Source organism: Hippopotamus amphibius, chromosome X (assembly GCF_030028045.1).
Source record: "Hippopotamus amphibius kiboko isolate mHipAmp2 chromosome X, mHipAmp2.hap2, whole genome shotgun sequence".
Taxonomy (NCBI): Eukaryota; Metazoa; Chordata; class Mammalia; order Artiodactyla; family Hippopotamidae; genus Hippopotamus; species Hippopotamus amphibius.
In genome coordinates, this window is record NC_080203.1 from 46023386 (window position 1) to 46040005 (window position 16620).

Below are 16620 nucleotides of genomic sequence, written 5' to 3' on the forward strand. Positions count from 1 at the left end.
TGGGAGGTAAGTCACTAGGTAGGATGTGCAGGAAGAAATGTAGAGAAGGAACCAAAGGAATTTACTCAGGTCAAGACCTTGGTCACCTGTCCATCTATATTTCTGGAGTAAGAAACAGTCAGGAGCCTGAATGTAGGAAATAAGGGGCTCTGGAATGTGGTAGCTGGAAGACCAGCCCCTTCCCAACCTCTTGACAGGGCAGGGGTGATCCAACTGTCTCTGCATCCCTCAACCTTCTTCAGCCTTTTAGCTCTTCCCTTTGTTTAGATCTTCAAAACCATCTTTAATAATAGCTGTTAAATTTCAGCAGACGACTTCAGTTTATTATAATAGAATAAAATATAAATGTTTATTAATAAGATTTGAAATCTGTCTCAGAAGGAAACAAAAGGTACATTATTTACATAAAATAGCCAAGATTTGACAGTTGGACTTCTCCTTGAAGATTAACTTCACAGATCATTTTCAAAACACCAACTGTTTAGAAAGATTTCACCCATTTTTTATTCCATAAAATTCTGAAACAAGCTAGAATGTTCTAAAAATGAAGTTATGTGGAGCCCAAAGAAAATATTTTCTGTGCGTGCAAAAGAAAATAAACGAGTTTTATTTGTTTTTGTTTTGTTTTTTTACTCCCCCAGGTTGAAGTATGGCTTTCAAAAATGAAATTTCCTAATTTTCAGGTTTTTCTGAAGCATACCGATTTTATAACGGAAATAAAGAGAAATTATAAGGAAGCAAATATATACAGCTAGGGAGAACAGGAGAAAAAACAGAAAAGGCCAAAGTCAGTATCAAGGCCTTGGAGTGGTGAGAAGGGAGATGCAGACCCTCCCTCGTAACCAGAGAAAGTCAAACCCCAACCATACGGCAGTGAGGACACCTGTGGGCCCTCAGATTGGAGAGGACCTAGCTGAGCGACGCGGCCTAGTGCACAGCTGGGTAGAGCGAGAGATCTAGCGAGCGGAGGTGGAGAGGAGGGTCCTGTTGAACTCCCCGCGAGCCCTGGATGGGGGAGGATCGGAGGGCGAGCTTGGCGGTGACGCGAGGCTCTCACGTGACCGGGAGCTGCAGAGCGACGCAGCCTTCGGTGCAGTCGTCACTCCTGTCTGGGTACCAGCTCCCCGCTTCCCTGCGCGCGGCGGGCTGGCATCGGGCCCGGCGGAAGCGGAGCAGGTAAGGGCCCCGGGGCCCGCGAGATGACGCCAAGGCGGCAGCGGCCCGCCAACCCCAGGGGCCGGCGCACGGGTTCAGTGCAGGGGATCACCGCGGCGAGTCCTGGCGAACTCTCTGCACACCCTGGCTTTCTTGGAAACAGAAATAGAGGCCCCCTGGGGTGAGGGTGCAGGGGCAGCAGGGTTCCAGGGAGGGCAGCAAAGCAACTAAGAGCGATGGGAAATCATCCCTGAGTTCCTGCAGGACAATAGTGAACCCGGGAGGGGGGCGCAGATGGGGGCAACTGAGGGTGGTGGCGAGAGACGCGGGTCGGGGGTGGCGGCGGGGGGTGGGGTGAGGGACGTTGGTTCGGCGCCGAGAGCTTGGCGACGGTACTCGCTCCCTCCATTCCTGCCCTCTGCAGGTCTGCGGGTCTAAGTGTCAAGAGTACTGGAGACGCACTTGCAGCGAGAATCGGGAGGAGGAGACAGCAAGGATAGGCCCAGGTCGGTGCAGAAACCAGTGTGTGTGGGTCGGTGCAGAACCCTGTCATACCCCCTCCCAACTTCCCCATGCCCGGTCCTCCATTTTGGTGTTTGAAGAGGCCTGGGGGATGGGTCTGTAGGGAAAATGGTGGTTTTAGGAGGAGGGTGGGGAAAGAACTGAGAGGGAGCGGGGAGGGCTCAGACTGGGGGCCCCCTAGAGGGCGCACGAAGCCTTTCAGGTGGGAAAATGAAATTAAAAAAAAAATAATAACTCGTGATATCCAGACCTCTGTCCTCGGTGCTGATTTGTCCACTGAAAATGCAGCGCCCTTTCCTGTCTTTTGTTTCCTAGGAGCAATGGAGTCCAAAGAGGAACAGGCACTGAAAAATATCAACATGGAAAGTGCCAACGAGGAAAATGAAAAAAAGGATGAAAAAGAGCAAGATGCTAATAAAGGAGAGTCTTTGGCCCTCCCTTTGGAAGCTGGTGAATACTGTGTACCTAGAGGAAATCGTAAGCGGATCCGTATTAGGCAGCCCATCCTGCAGTATAGATGGGACATGACTAAGAGGCTTGAAGAACCACAGGCAAGGATGAGAGAAGAGAACATGGAAAGGATTGGGGAAGAGATGAGACAACTCATGCAAAAGCTGAGGGAAAAGCAGCTGAGTCATAGCCTGCGGGCAGTTAGCACTGACCCTCCTCACCATGACCATCATGATGAGTTTTGCCTTATGCCTTAAATCCTGATGTTCCCCCTGAAGTTAATGGGGGGGGGGGGGACACATCTGCTTCCTAAACTTACATGTTCATGATGTACCTTTGTTGTAAACCTTTTGATGCCACTCATTTCTGGTGTGTCTCATATTACCAGCTTCTAGTTGAATGTGTTTTTGACCTAGTCTGTAAGATTTTGTTAGCAGGAGAATTTTACCTAGTGCATGACAAGATGCTTATTATATATTGTGAAGTTAATAAAGCAGTTTAAAAAAGCAATCTCGTATGTATTCTTTTTTTCAAATCTAATATTTACCTAAGACATGAAGAGAAAACTGCTGAAATTAAATGTACCAAAAGATTAATACAGGAACTCATTTCTGTGAGATGGGTTGATGTGTTTTCTTTTATAATTTAAAACTATTTTTAATGACTTAATGAGAGCCATAGGGTCACTTAATAAATACTTGGTCACGAAATTTGAATCTTTTAGCCAGAAGAATAAAACCAGGAATTTTCTTATAAATTAGGAACTATATTTGCTTTACATGACTGTGAAACAAGTTTAGGAGTGTGTGAGCTGTGTTTACCTATTTTTGACCCCATCCCCACATATTAGGCAAGAACTCCCTACTTTCAGGTTTTCCCTTCAAATATTTAGCAGAGTCCCCAGAAATAGATCTCCCCAGTACAGCATACCTCCTCCCCATCAGGGCTGCAATTTCTCCTAGTCAAGGTGTGATTTCTGCTTGAGGAAAGGTAGGCACTTAACAAAATACAGCTAATAACAATTGAGTCAGGAGCTCTGAGTTCTTGTCTCATTCAGTCCCTGAATAAAATAACCTTGGATATGTAACTTCAATTCTCTAGAAGAGATTACTTGCAATTACTAAAGGAACACTGGGTTCATTTAATAATGTCCTAGTGTTTCTAAAAGTATGCTGATCAGCTGCTTGTGTGAGAATCACCTGAGGAGCTTCTTGAAAATGTCCCACTGTAAATTCACTAAATGGAGCTCCAGAACTTTCGTTTTTAGCAAATTTCCCTGGTGATTCTGATGCACATTAATGTCTAAAAGGCTACTGGTGTGTATATACTTACTATGATCTCAATTCTTCATTAGGAACCAGCATAATTAAAAGAACATAAAGATGAATACCTGAATTCAGTGGAGAGAAGTATTAATATGCAAAAGATGAGAAAATTTTAAAGACCTTTATATTTACTACATAAAAATTAAAATTGAAAGTATATATACTAAACACAACAACCAAACAGTGGTTATCTCTTGTGGGATACTGGGTGATTTTTTTCTTTGTACTAAACATTTTTCTTAAGGAATATGGACTATTTGTGCAAAAAATAAAAGCCAATAATGGATCCAGATCCAAAGAACTCTTCGTTGAGCTTATAAATGCAACTGAGGCACTTAAAATATTCTCACTGGCAGAAAGGTGTGTAGATTTCAAATTACCCATGGATATGGCATTTATGCCCTGGTTTAACTGTCTCTGCTACTGAATGTGGGCAAAATCACTGTCTTACTTCTAATCAATAGAATACAACAAAAGTGATGTGATGTCACTTCTGTGATTGTGTTACAGAAGATTATGACTTCTATCTTGCTAGGGGACTCTCTCCCTGTCCCCTACCCCCCTTGCTGGCTTTGATGAAACAAGCTGCCATGTTGGAGAGGCCCATATGGTAAAGAACTGAGAGTGTCTTACAGCCAACAGGCAGTGAGGAACTAAGACTCTCAGTTCTGGAGGGAATGAATCCTGCCGAAAAACATAAGTGAGTTTGGAAGCAGATCCTTCCCTATTCAAGCCTTTAGATAAGACCCTGGCCAATAAATTGATTGCAGATTTGTAAAAGACCCCAAGGTAGAATACACAGATTAGCCACACCCAGACTTCTGATTCAAGGAATCTCTGGGATAATAAATACATATGGTTTTAAGTTGCTAAAATTTTGGGGTAATTTGTTACACAACAATAGATAGCTGATACAGCATGTATCTTTAAAGCATAATGATGCTTTTAAAAGATAACCACAGTACCATAGGCACAAATAAATGTGCGAAACAATTATTTAATTTCCAGTGGTCTCATATTTTTAACCCCAAATTATATAAACTAACAAAAAATAAAATTTTAACCCCAAACTCTATAAACTAAGAAAAAAAAAACTTTTAACCCCAAACTATATAAACTAACAAAAAATAAATTGGCCGCCACTATTGGCTTTGTCAGGTTGCAAATGATTGGAACAACTTAATGTAAAGTTTTCTACTGGGAATCTGACAAGAGTGCGTGTTTGAAAAACATAGCCCTGAAGCCTCAGTTTCTGAAAACCTAGCAAATGTTAAGAGAGAAACTAGTCTGTTCTATGCAATGAAAATATAAGGTAGAGTCAGGGTTGGGAAGGGGCATCACACAGACAACTTCATAACCCAAAACAGTCATTTGAGATTCTGACACCTGCATTTTGCATAAGTTTTGGAAAACAGTTATATTTAACCAAATTTGCCAAAATAATCTGTTTAACTCTAGAAAGAGAAGCAGTGGATAGAAAAAGTGGCTGTCAGGCTGACAATGTTGGAAAGATGCAGGAATAAATCATCAAATTACTAATCACTCCTGTGTTTGAGTAAATACCTGCCAAAAAAAAAAAAATAAAGTTCTATTACGGTGTTACGGTTAGAGGAAACATAGGACTGAGATAACAGGATGAACAAGCAGGTATACGAAACCTTTTTATCATCTAGTTTGATTGAATGAGGCATGGAATATGTTACTAAGAAGTCATTTTTTTTCAAGAAACACAAAATTTAGAGGACTAAATAAGAACATGGAGGATGGGAATTCCCTGGCAGTCCAGTGGTTAGGATTCGGTGCTTTCACTGCCGGGGCCAGATTCAATCTCTGGTCAGGGAACTAAGATCTCACAAGACATGCAGCATACCCCCCAAAAAGAAAAAAAGATAAGTACATGGAGGATATAATTTGTAGGTCACCAGGACCTCAAATGTTGAAAATGAGGATGCCCTCTAAGAGTTCTAAATGGATAAATCTGATAGACAATGAACATGGCTTTCCATCTCTGTGAATAACACAAGAAATTATCTGTGAATGTGATACTAAAAAGGTTGGGAAGATCTAGTATTCCAATCAGCATCATTTGGGAGTTGCCCAATGCAGGCAGGACCATGGAAATGCTCCAGGAAGGAACATAATAATAATATGCCCACAGGAAGCAAGGTCTTGGAGATCCTTTAAGAGACTTAAGGTTAAAAGGGGTAGAAGCCCAAGGAACATTTTAGAAGATTTTAAGGAAGAAAACTATTAAATAGATGGCATAAATGTGGCATAAGGGAGAAAGAAACATGCAGAAACAGGACAAAAAATAATACAACATGAGCTGAATGGGGTTCTGACCATAATATCCAGCTGTCCCAATGGAGAAATGCATTCAGAAAAGATATCAATTAATGCATACTCTACCGGTTTGCAAGGCAGAAATAGAGACACCGATGTAGAGAACGAACAAATGGACACCAAGGGGGGAAAGTGGGGGTGCGGGTTGGGGGTTGGGATGGGATGAATTGGGAGATTCGGATTGCATATATACATTTCTAATAAGAAAAAACAATCACATTGTACATTTTAAATATATGCAGTTTATTGTATATCAATTATATCTCAGTGAAAGTCCGTAAAAATAAAAAGAAGCCGGGGAAAAGTAAATAAATAAATAAATAAATAAATAATAATAAATAAAACAAAGCATGACAGTTTCATGGCCTCAGGCACAATCCGTATCTCTGACCACTCAGGGATCTTCTGTCTATTGAATTTTCAAGTCTCCAGGAGTTCAAGCATACTCGACCACCCTCCCAAAGGGGGGCACATTTTTGTACCTTGTACCTCCTTCTAACCCATGTGGGAAGAATGAAAGATGCGTCATGGAGCCTCTGCCAGGACCTAATAAGAAAGTAGAAGTGCAGACTCCTAGGGACCTGGAGCAAGGCTGTGCCTCTAGAGCAATAGAAAAACAGCTCCTGGCTGCTCTCACCTTCTGAGATGGACCGAATTCTGTCTATGGAATGTGTATCTCTCTAAATAAACCTGCTTTCACTAGAAAGAAATCAATTAATGCATACTCAAGGCACTAAAAATAAGAATAATAAAAATAAAATAAAAATATTCTTCTTTAAGAAGAATAAAAAGTAATTTCAGTTCAGGCATTACTGGAACATAAAGTTGTCTTCTGAATGTCAAAGAAGTAAATTCACCATACAACTATGAATCAATGTAATAAGCTAAAGAGTTAATGTAAAAGTTTGGGTTCCAGAAAATAACAGTACTTACAAAACCAAAGGGAAAAGTAGATGGGCAGATAAGCTACCTAACACCTACAGTGATCCCCAGACAGAAAAAAATCAGATGTGTAAACAGGGCTAAAGCCAGTGGTGTGCTGGTAAACCAAATGATAAACAACTGGGTTTCCAGTAAACTTTTTGTAGTGTTAGCCTATTTCCACTGTGTAAATACTCCTACTACAGCTGATTTTCAGCTACCAACATGATGTCACTTAACGCAGATTTCAGAAGAGATATGTACAATTAGCTGTCCTGAGCCAGTAAGAGGCACACCACTGGCTGAGAGCCTCCTTTATCAAGGTGGTTAAAACAGGGACAATACTATACAAGGAAAATGAAAGATAAGAATGGGAAAAGGAAATGTGTTTTGGAAAGAAGATGTAGGATGAGCATAAAGGAGAGAAATATAAAAGAAAAAGAGACAGAGGATAAGAGAAAAAGGACTAGAGGGGTGTGTGTGTGTGTGAGAGAGAGAGAGAGAGAGAGAGAGAGAGATTGGTAGTAGACTTGGATACTCCTAGGCAATTTAAAGGAGTGTTCGTAAAAGCACAGACTGGAGTCAGGCAGACCTTATTTCAAATATTGGCATCATCACTTACAAGTTTTGTGACCTTAAACAAAATTGCTCAACCTCCTTTAGTTTCATTTCTCTTATTGGTAAAATGTGGAAAGTGTTTAGCAAGATGCCTGTCATATACTAAGCTCCCAGTACATGTTAGCTATTAATGTTGTAACATATGTAAAATGAAAAAAAAAAGGTTTAGGTCACTAAAAATGAGTAGCCTAATGTTTCAAAGTTAATAAAATTAGTGGATTTTTGAAAGTATGTATTGATCCCAGTACTCAAAAGTTGGCATAAAAAGGATTGCATTTGGTAAAAAACAATTTGTCATACAAGATGCTGTTCAATCTTTGAATCATTATTTATATTTAATAATTGAGAAATTGCACAGGAAAATCCAAAGTTTAGGTTTCCATGGAAAATCAGTAGGTCTGTCAACCCTGAGCCTGCATTCCCATGTTGCGCCAATTGACTAGAAGGAGCTTAGTGGTGGCTTCAATTCTTTAGAAAGACATGTGTTTCAGTTTAACTTTTTGTACTCAGCTTTTCTTATTCAAATTACATAGTTACCTCTCTGGCCCTTAGAGGCACTTCCATTTGTTGCCACTAATCCATATCAACTGCATTTCAAAAGTAATTTGAAACAATGGTTCAGCAAGTGACTGGGATTCGACCTAATTTGGGACTCAAGACATTTTTATGTTCCAAATCTTCAGTATACAATATGATAACTATGGGCCACGTGTGGCTATTGAGAACTTGAAATGTGATTAATGCAATCTGAGACAGGTGAAAGTATAAAGCACACACAGGATTTCAAACACATAGTATAAAAAAGAATATAAAAGATCTTATCAATAATTTTTATATGGATTACATGTTAAAATGATAGCATTTTGGATATACTGTGTTAAATAAAATACACTATTAAAATTAATTTCACCAGTTACTTTTTCTTTTTTAAAAAATGGGTTTACTAGAAAATTTAAAATTAGATATGTGGCTCATATTATCTTTCTACTGAACTGCATTATTCTAAGTCATTTTTAAGATATACCACATTTTTTAATTAAAAAATCTTATTTTTAAAATTTCTAATAACAAATGATACACATTCATTTTGGAAAACACAAAGGAGAATAAAGAAGAAATTTTTAAAAAGCATCTTAACACTGCTAAACGTTGTTAAATATTTGTTTCTTTTCTTTTAGTCTTTTTTCTACACAAAACATTCACAAATGAAATCTTTTTCTATAAATATTAGATAATACGGTATATACTATTTTGTATGCTCCTCTTTCACTTAACATAGAAAGATAATCCTTTTCCACTATCCTTAAGAATTATTTGAAACAAAGGTATTACTGAAATATACTGACAAATTGAATACAATAAAAACAGAACGGGGAGAAAATACAGATGATTATTTAACTTAAGAATGCTAAAGGCATTTTTCAACATATAACCCAAAAGCAGAAATTATGCAGAAAAATAACTTTTATTACTTTAAAAATAAGTTTTTACATGATATAAGTCTAATTTTAAAAGGCAAATAAAAATACTGGAAAAATAACATATAGGAAAGACAAAGAGTAAATACTATAACTATATAGTGATTGGGTTCAAATCATCAAGGAAAGGGCAACACAGATGTCAAAATGGGCAAAAAAGAAAAAGGTAAACCATTTTACAATTGAATAATAAACATGTGGAAAAAATGATCAGTTTCATCAATAATCAAGGAAATGCAAATGAGAAGGAAAAAACATTTTCAAGTCACAAGTTGGTAAATAATCTTAATAATGATAACAACCAACATTTATTGACGACTTAGAAGCTAAGCACTTTACATGCCTTATTGAATTTCCCTAACCACATAAGTTATATGCAGATACCATTGCTAGGCCCATTTTGTAGTTAAGGATAATGAACCACATACCCAAAGCCACATCACTATTAAGCTGTTGAGCTGGAATTTGAACAGACAGTCTGACTTCTGAGTCCATGCCATTATTAGTGATTTATACCTATAGGTGAAGGTTCAGAAAAATTGGCACTTTCATATAGTGCTGGTGAGAATGAGAACTGACAACTTTCCTGAAAGCTAGTTTAAAAATATGTATCAAAAACCTTACAATAATTCTACAGCCTTTAACCCCCAAATTCTATGCCTATGACTACATCACAGATGAAAAGTCATACAAATGTTCTGTGTTCAAGCTGTGAAAACAGATATCTAAGTGTGCAAGTATGTAACTACATGCAATAACAGGATGTTTATTTCAACATTTTTGAAATACCAAAAACCACACAAAACTGAATATAACTTTAATACTTATAAATAAGGGAGAAAATAAATATATTAAGGTGCAATCATACTTTGGAAAGCTATACAGCCATTATAAATAATGGAGTAGTTCTGAAGAGAATGAAATGGAAAATTCTTTAAGAAATATTGTTATATCCATCATATTGGATGGGGGAATTTTAGCTGTATGTAAAGAATAATTGCCTGAAACTTGCTAAAATATTAAGGAAGTTTATTGTTTCACTTAGCTAGAAGAGCAGAAGTAGATAGGACAGACTTCAGGACTGCTTGATTCAACAACTAATGTATGTCATGAAGAAGCAGGTTCCTTCCATCTCTGGTCAGCTTCTGCCACGCCAAGTGTTACCTTCTTCCTGAGGCTGATGGTTACCCCTGATGCAACAAGATGGCTGCTTATAGTGACTGAGACTACATTCTTCTCTGTTTCTCTTCCTCTGGAGAAAAGGGAAAAACCTCTCCTCCAACCATGGAGTATAAGGCCTTTTCAATCTGACTGGGCCATTTTAAGATTGTTGGCTACCATCAATCAGTAACGGTCCTCAGTGAAATTTCAGATCCTGATAGGTTCAGAATAATCAGGACTTGCCCCCAGAAGTGATCAGTGAAGTGAGGTGGGGTAGACATCTAGATATTTGGAGCCATGTTAGTGAGGAAGTGGGAAATTGATGTTAGGTAAGCATATACTTCACTGGATTCCTCAAAAATAAGAATGGCTCAGAACACTCTGACCTCCAAGAGGCCCTGAGTGGTATATGAAACAGCCAGAAGACATACTGAATAAACTTTGGAAGAAAAAGAGAGCGTAAAAAAACAGGTGTCCAAACAATGCCAGCATGCAGGGGGAGGAAAAAGAGGGAGGGGGGAGGGAAGGAGGGGGAGAAAGAAAGAGAGAGGAAATCATGAATGTGACTTGGCAAAAGCTCCCCAATCAATAGAAATCTGAGGGAGTCTTGGAGTCCTGCAATTAAAAACCAAAACAAGGGGGCAATTTTTCCAAGGTAACAGGTCCAGTAAGACCACTCACCAGGGCTAAGTGGAAGTCATGTGGGTCTGTGCGCACAGATGCCCAAGAAACCAGTCAGTGAGAAATAGAACCCAGTGGAGAGAATTCCAAGAAGATAAATTCTTCACAGAGTTTCCACTTTTATCACATACATAACACCTCCCTTCTCAGAATCTTGCCCTGCTCTGTGAATCAGTGCTAGATGCATTGGGCACACCCCTTCCTCCAGAAGTAGGTAGAAAGTCAGCCTTGAATGTCATTTAACAACATCTCTAAAAAAGCAAAAGCTTTGGTTGTCTCAGCTTTTAATCTTTTTGGGGTTTGGAGGGACTTCCACTGGGCATTGCTTGATCACTTGGTAGGTTCATGACGTCTACCCGAGCCAGGCTACTCTCTTTCCCTCATTATTTATTTCCAGAACTCCTTCTCCTGGAAAAACGTTCCAACCCTACCCACCTTTCAAGGCTCAGTCCCTCTCCCTCATGACGGTTTCCTTGGCTCCGTGAATACCTTCCTTCTTGTACTCCTAGTAAGCTGACAGAACCCCATAGTTTTTCCATTTCTTTTTTTACCAGAAGTTATGTGTAATAGCAGACCTGCCCAGGCACCTCTTGTTCTGCTTCCCCTGAGATATCTTGGATTGTGTTTTATAATTGTATCTTTCATAGACTTTACACCACTTAGTGATCAGTGAACTGGTCTGTTTTTCCTTTTGCCCTTCTCCAGTCCAGTCTCCATGTGGGAATCCAAGAAATATTTTAAAGAAGAATTAGAACATGCTCTTCCTTTCCATTATATACCTTAAATGTCTCCGTTGCATTTAAGTACTTTAAAACAAAATAAAACAAAACAAATCCTTACCATGGCCTTCAGGCCCTGCAAGACTTGGTTCCTGGCCACCTCTCCCACTCAGCCTAGCCACTCTCCCCATCTATTGATAAGCTCCAGCTACACTGGCCTCCTTTGGTTCTAACTGGGCCAAGGACTTTTCTATCCTAGAGCCCATGCATGTGCTATGACTCCTGAAAGGCTAACCACTTCCTACCCCCTCCCACCTTCCTGCTGGCCGGACTAACTCATTTCCTCATTTCCCCTTTAGGACTCAACTCAAATATCATGCCTACTCTCATTCCCTCGTCTAGCTCCTCATGTTATACCTCACAGAACCTTGTTCTCTTTACCATAATTTGGGATTACATGTTTGTTTAATGTTTCTCTTCTCCACCAGATTATACATTTCATGCTCTGAGGGACAATGTATGTCTGTGAACCAGGGCATATCCAGCATCTAGCCCAGTGCCTGACACATGGTAAGTCCCACGAGATAATAGATTAAATTTTACTAAATTGCCATTTTTTTAGGTCAAAACCAGGCACATATCAGCAAACTCATAAAGTGCAACATAATACTTTCTGAACTAATGAAAGATGAGGTAGGTGAATTATTTAGAAAAGAGAATGAGAAAGTAGCCTGAGGAATATGTTTTACTCTCAGTAATCTGGCTGAGTTGCTGACCCTGAGCCCTTCCTTGTAAAGGAAGGAGCACCTCTTATCCTTGTCAGGAGTGTCTCTCCCCAGTGAATTCCTCAAAGTCCTTGCCTCACACTCCCAGGCTTTTGTGTTCCTGCTTAAGCTCTATCTCCTCTCATGCTCTTTCATATTTTTATCCCCTTTCACAGATATTTTTGGCAACTAACTCATCAAGGGCATAAGGATTTCTATATGATGTTTCTTTATTCCCCTTTGCTGATAAATTTCCCAATGTTCTTTGCCAGTTCATAATAGTATTTGCTTTATCCAACTGAGAGACTAATAAGAAGAATCAGTGGCTGTATTGAATGATGAAGGAAGAAACTACTTACTCTGGGTGAATTACAACATTGGAATGAGGTATTAGAGGCAGAAAGAACCAAAGAAATTTCAGGGTTGCCTCCACTTCACAATCCTACTTTTCCTTCCCTCTCATAACTAGGAGACAGCAATTACAGCAGTGGTGTGACCCTTGACTCATCAGCAGGGCGATTGAGAGAAGGGGAGGGTCACAGAATCTACCAGAGTTTTGAATAAAGTTTGAAAATTATTGCTTAGGACAAAAACAAAAATCAGGTATTGGAACAAAAATCAGGTATTTCCTGGGTGTCTCAAAAAGACAGAATTTAGGTCCAAGAAAAAGATTCAATGTTGGAGTATTGATTTGGGCTACCAGTATTTGATACACAGTAGGTACTGCATAAATACACAGTGAATGAATGAATAAATGAGTTGTTTTAGGAAACATCAGCCAATGAAAACCATTAAGGTATAATATCCCACAGTCTTTTTTGGTCTCTGTATATATATTTCAAACAGAAATCATTTTATTTGATATATACTGTGGCAAACTCTTACGTTATAAAAAAAATAGCAGGCTGGCTTTGTTGTTGATGTTGTTCTTGTTTTTGCCTTTCCTTATTAAAAGTATACCTTTTACTTTTTGGGTTCCAGTTCAGCATGTAAGGAGCTTGGAAGCCATCAGGTTCATCCTCACAACAATAAAAATCTGACAAATTTAAAATCAACAATTCTTAGACCATCAGAGAACTGAGCTCACAGCGCAAACTACTGTCCTTACAAATTGGCGAAATAAACAGGTGTATATAGAGAATTACAACTTATTGGAGCAGAAACTCAGGAGCAGAAACTCAGGAGCAGACCACTGCTGGAGCCAGCACCATGATAAGAAAACAATCTAGGGAGGGTTGGGGGGGGGGGGATGAATTGGGAGATTGGGATACCAAATTGTACACTCTAAATATATGCAGTTTATTTTAAAAAATAAAAACTTAAAAAGAAAACAATCTATAATTGATTAATTTCTAGGGGCTCAGTGTGGACAAGCTTAAGAGTTAAAAACTCTAGGTGGACCCAGTCTATGGGGCCCTCTTCATTTTCTTGAGTTTTATCTCCAAGGGTCTTACCAGTTCCTCACAGTAATGATCAGAGTAAAATACCCTTGGGCTTTTAGCAAGGGAAGGGAAAAAGTAGCCATTTTGAAATACACCCAAAGCATTTGTTTTTCTTAAAAAGACCTGCCCTCAAAAGAAACTAATTAAACTGGGGGAAGGAAAATATTCAACTCCAGTTCTCTCTAGTTTTTCAAGTGGGGGAAGGGAAATATCCTCCTCTAGCATTCCTGACTCACCTAATTGTGGGGGCAGGACTGAGAAGCAATTTTGAAGGTTACCGCACATGGCACACACACACTAAAAGACTGAAACTTAGTCATAAGATAGTAGAATACTTCCCATCCCCCTACATCTTACTATCACACTAATAAGACTCTTGTATAATAACAGAGGAATACAATGGAAAAATTTGCATACTGCATATATGAGAGTTTAATTAAAAATAAGTCTCTAAGAAAATACAAAGTCAACAGGGAAGAAAAAAACATGGACATCAGAGGAAATTTTAACCTCTGATACCTACAGCTACAGCAAACAGTGAATACAGTGTAACTTCTAGTCAGATAAACATAAGCCTCACACTAAAAGCCTGTGTACCTCAATTCTTTTTCCTCAGTATATCATGTTTGGTTTTTAAGAAAAATTATGTCATACCAAATATAAAAAACATAGCTTGAAGAGAGAGAGCAAGTATTAGAACCAGACTTAGATATGATAGAGATTTTGGAATTATCATACCAAGAATTTATGGTGAGGGCTCTAACAGGAAAAGTAAACATGCGAGAACAGGTGGGTAATGTAAGCATGGAGATGGAAAGAGTCAAAAGTAAGTGCTAAAAAAAAACAGTGTAAGAGAAATGAAAAAGTCTTTCATAGGCTCATGCCCATAGACTGGGCATGGCTGAGGAGACAATCAGTGAGATTAAAGATATGTTAATAGAAACTTCCTGAACTGAAAAGAAAAAAGAAAAAAAGAAAAAAATGGTAGAATAGAATATCCAAAAACTGTGGGACAATTACAAAAGGTGTAACATATATGTAATAGGAATATCAGAATTAAAAGAAAGAAAGGAACATAAGAAATAGTTGAAGAAATAATGGATAAGAATTTTCCAAAATTAATGACAGATACTAAACCACAGATCAAGAAAGCTCAGGAATACCAAGCAGCATAAGTACCAATGTACACCAATGTATATCATATTAAAACTTCAGGAAATCAAAGGCAAAGAGAAAATATTGAAAGAAACCAAAGTAGGGTAAAAAAAAACCTATGGAGAAGCAAGGATAAGAATTACATCAGACTTTCTCTTCAAAAACCATGAAAGCAAGAAGAGAGTGAAGTAAATTATTTAAAGTGTTGAAAAGAAAAAATCACTAGTTTAGAATTCTGTATCCAATGAAATTATCCTTCAGAAGTGAAGGAGAGATAAAGACTTTGTCAGACAAACACAAATTGAGGGAGTTTGATCCAGTTTATATTAGATCCAGGAATTCAAGTATGGTTCAACATACAAAAATTGATCAATATAATTCACCACATTAACATAATGAAAGAAAAATCACACAATCATTTCAATTGATGCAGGAAAAGCATTTGACAAAATTCAACACTCTTTCATAATAAAAATACTCAATAAACTAGGAATAGAAGGAATCTATCTCAACATAATAAAAGACATATATGAAAAGCTCATGGTAAGCATCATACTCAATGGTGAAAGACTGAAAGCTTTCCTTCTAAGGTAAGGAACAAAGCAAGGATGTCTATTTTCACCACATCTATTCAACATTGTACTGGAAGTTCTAGCCAGAGCAATTAGGCAGGAAAAAAAAATAAAGGCATCCAAATTGGAAAGGAAGAAGTAAAATTATCTGTTTGTAGATGATATGATCTTATACATAGAAAACAAAGATTTTACAAAAAAACTCTTAGAACTAATAAATGAATCATACAAAGTCAACATGCAAAAATCAATTGTATTCCTACACTTTAACAATGAATAGTCTGAAAAGGAAATTGTGAGAATGATTTCATTTATAATAGCATCAAAAGAATGAGAAAATAGAAATTAACTTAAATAAGGATGTTAAAGACTTGAACAATAGAAACAAAACATTGCTGAAAAAAATGAAAGAAGGCATAGACAAGTGAAAACACACCCCATGTTCATGGACTGGAAGATGTAATATTGTTCAAATGACAACACTATCCAAAACAATTTATAGATTCAATGCAATCCCCATCTAAATCCCAATGATATTTTTCACAAGTATAGAGAAACCTATCCTTAAATTCATACAGACTCTCAAGGGACCATAAATAGCCCAAACAACCTTGAAATGTATGAACAAATTTGGAGGACTCACACTTCCTGATTTCAAAACTTACTACAAAGCTACAGTAACCAGTGCGGTACTAGCATAAAGACAGACACATAGATAAAAGGAAAAGAATAGAGATCCCAGAAATAAACCCTCATATATCTAGTCAAATGATTTTTTTGTGTGTGTGGCGCATGGGCTTAGTTGCTCCATGGCATGTGGGATCTTCCTGGAGCAGGGATCGAACCTATGTCCCCTGCATTGGCAGGCAGATTCTTAACCACTGCACCACCTAGGAAGCCCTAGTCAAATGATTTTTGACAAGGGTGCCAAGACCATTCAATGGGAAAAGAAAAGTCTTTTCAACAAATGGTGCTCGGAAAACTGGATATCCACATGTAAAAGAATGAAGTTGGACCCTTACCTAACAACATACACAAACGTTAACTCAAAATGGATCAAAGACCCAAATGTAAGATCTAAAACAACAAAATTCTAAAAAGAAAACAAAAGATTCACAGCATTGAATTTGGCAGTGATTTCTTGGATATGACACCAAAGACACAGATAACAAAAGAAAAAAATAGAAAAATTGGACTTCATGAAAATGTTTAAAATTTGTACATCAAAAGACACTATCAGCAGAGTAAACCCACAGAGGCAACCCACAGAATGAGAAAAAATATTTGCAAATCATATATATATATATATAATAA

The 16620-nt window shown here is 38.1% G+C and overlaps 1 protein-coding gene and 1 pseudogene across 1 annotated transcript; both read left to right on the plus strand.

Annotated features, from left to right (window-relative positions):
* LOC130841426 (nuclear RNA export factor 3-like) overlaps positions 1-16620 on the plus strand; it is a 579609-nt pseudogene that overhangs the window by 46165 nt on the left and 516824 nt on the right.
* LOC130841304 (protein BEX1) lies at positions 1109-2634 on the plus strand. Its single transcript, XM_057717393.1, has 3 exons — positions 1109-1176; positions 1580-1661; positions 1993-2634. Exon 3 carries the CDS (start codon positions 1998-2000, stop codon positions 2382-2384), a length of 387 nt encoding a protein of 128 aa, XP_057573376.1. The 5' UTR covers positions 1109-1176; positions 1580-1661; positions 1993-1997; the 3' UTR covers positions 2385-2634.

Bases quoted from the DNA above. Each gene is read 5' to 3' on its own strand.
- LOC130841304 (XM_057717393.1), top strand. From the start codon at position 1,998: ATGGAGTCCAAAGAGGAACAGGCACTGAAAAATATCAACATGGAAAGT.